The sequence below is a fragment of the Mycetomoellerius zeteki genome, unplaced genomic scaffold, assembly GCF_001594055.1.
Source record: "Mycetomoellerius zeteki isolate Tzet28-1 unplaced genomic scaffold, Tzet1.0 scaffold797, whole genome shotgun sequence".
Lineage (NCBI taxonomy): Eukaryota > Metazoa > Arthropoda > Insecta > Hymenoptera > Formicidae > Mycetomoellerius > Mycetomoellerius zeteki.
The window spans coordinates 25,016-26,632 of NW_017257827.1; the positions used below are offsets into that span (position 1 = coordinate 25,016).

Here is a 1,617-nt window from a genome sequence, read left to right on the forward strand (position 1 = left end):
GGTGCGAGTGGCAGCGCGCTGCAGCCATGGGTAAGCTAGAATCATACGTGCACTCATATGATGCATTTAGTAGCGAAGTACTGGAAGCAATTCGTCCAGTTTACAACGATTTAAGCGCGGAAGCCTTATTACAAAGATGTGTTGGTGGCTTTAACCAAAACAACAATGAAAGCTACAACCAGTTGATCTGGAAAATAACGCCCAAAACTGTTCCTAGTGGCTCTACAATAGTAAATATTGCTGCTAAGATTGCAGCTTCCGTTTTTAATGAAGGATCATCAATACATCTAACTATGCTGTACTCAATAGGATCAAAATTAGGACACAACGCCCACGAGTACTGTCGCCAAATGGACGAGAATCGAATTACCATCGCTGAGCACAGAGCGCAACTTGCTACGCGGGAGGCAAGAATCCTACGCAGACAGCAGAAATCGGAAAACTTGGACATTTTGGAAGACATGGAGGACTTATTTTATGGGCCTGGAATCGATGATACTGTGTAAGTTGAAAAAAAAAAAATTATCCAGGTTTTATTCGCACTGAAAACTTTAAACGCGTTTTTCTCAAAACTACGTTTTCAAAGTCGGTGGACACGATATCTCAATATCTACTGCACCGATCTTTTTGAAATTTTACGTACTTCTTTTACACATATTAAAATCGTACTTGGACGAAGGATTTTTTTTTTCAATGAATAGAACTTGTTTTACAAACATAAAATAGTCAATTTTTTTAGTGAAAATCGTGACTCAAACTTTAAAGTTGTCCCAAAAATTCAAAATTCAATTTTTTTCGAAATCCTTCGTTCAAGTACGAGATAAAGTCATCTACTAACGAAATCTTTTTGAAATTTTGATTTCAGATGATCCAGTTTCAAGATATCATGTCCACGAGAGGGTCACATTTTTTTGACGTGTTGCATTAAAATATTCGCCATTAGTACAATTATTATTATTTTGTAACGAAAAAATTACAATAAGTTCTTCAAACATAGACTGATATGACGCAAAAGGTCCCGAATGAAAAAGTAAACACGTTTTCCCAAAAAAAATTTGAAAAAAATGCCTTTTTTTTGCGCCTCTGACTGCCTATAACCCCTTAACGCAGTACAAAGATAACGCGAATCGGAATATATTATAATACACGCGGCTGGAATATGAACGCAGTGCGATGATAACCTGGCGGATTTCGTGTCCGTGCGGTGGCACGCCTTAGTGATCTCACGGATGAGCGCGATACGCGGATGCTAGCGCGGCGCGGTGCTGGCGTGCAGTCGCGAACCGCAAGTACCAGTGCGGTAGGTGCGTGGCTGGAATTCGAATATAGAATGTTCGGCCGACCGCCAGGAACTCCTGACCAGAGGCGGAGAACACTCCACCTCAAACACTCCACCCCTGTTGTCTTGGCCGGTCGAAACGAGGATCGATAGCGCAAGGTGCGTCGGTTGTCCTGACGTCCGGGAACGCCCGGAGGGAGGCAGAGAACTTCTCTCTACCCCCTGGTTGTCTTTTGATCCGAGTGCGCTTAAAAGATCCGATCGGTGCTATTTGGAGAACTCTCCAAGAAAGACCAAGAACGCTTGACCCCTCGTTTCTTTTAGTACCGTCGATTTGC

General features: G+C 42.4%; 1 protein-coding gene across 1 annotated transcript; it reads left to right on the plus strand.

Moving 5' to 3' along the window:
• Positions 1–26: 26 nt before the first annotated feature.
• Positions 27–934, plus strand: LOC108729829 (uncharacterized). The gene is made up of 2 exons (XM_018459157.1): positions 27–502; positions 866–934. The coding sequence occupies exons 1-2, from the start codon at positions 27–29 to the stop codon at positions 867–869; spliced, it is 480 nt and encodes a 159-aa protein (XP_018314659.1). The 3' UTR covers positions 870–934.
• Positions 935–1,617: the final 683 nt, after the last annotated feature.

Excerpts from the sequence above, each read along its gene's own strand:
- LOC108729829 (XM_018459157.1), top strand. The coding sequence starts at position 27 with ATGGGTAAGCTAGAATCATACGTGCACTCATATGATGCATTTAGTAGC.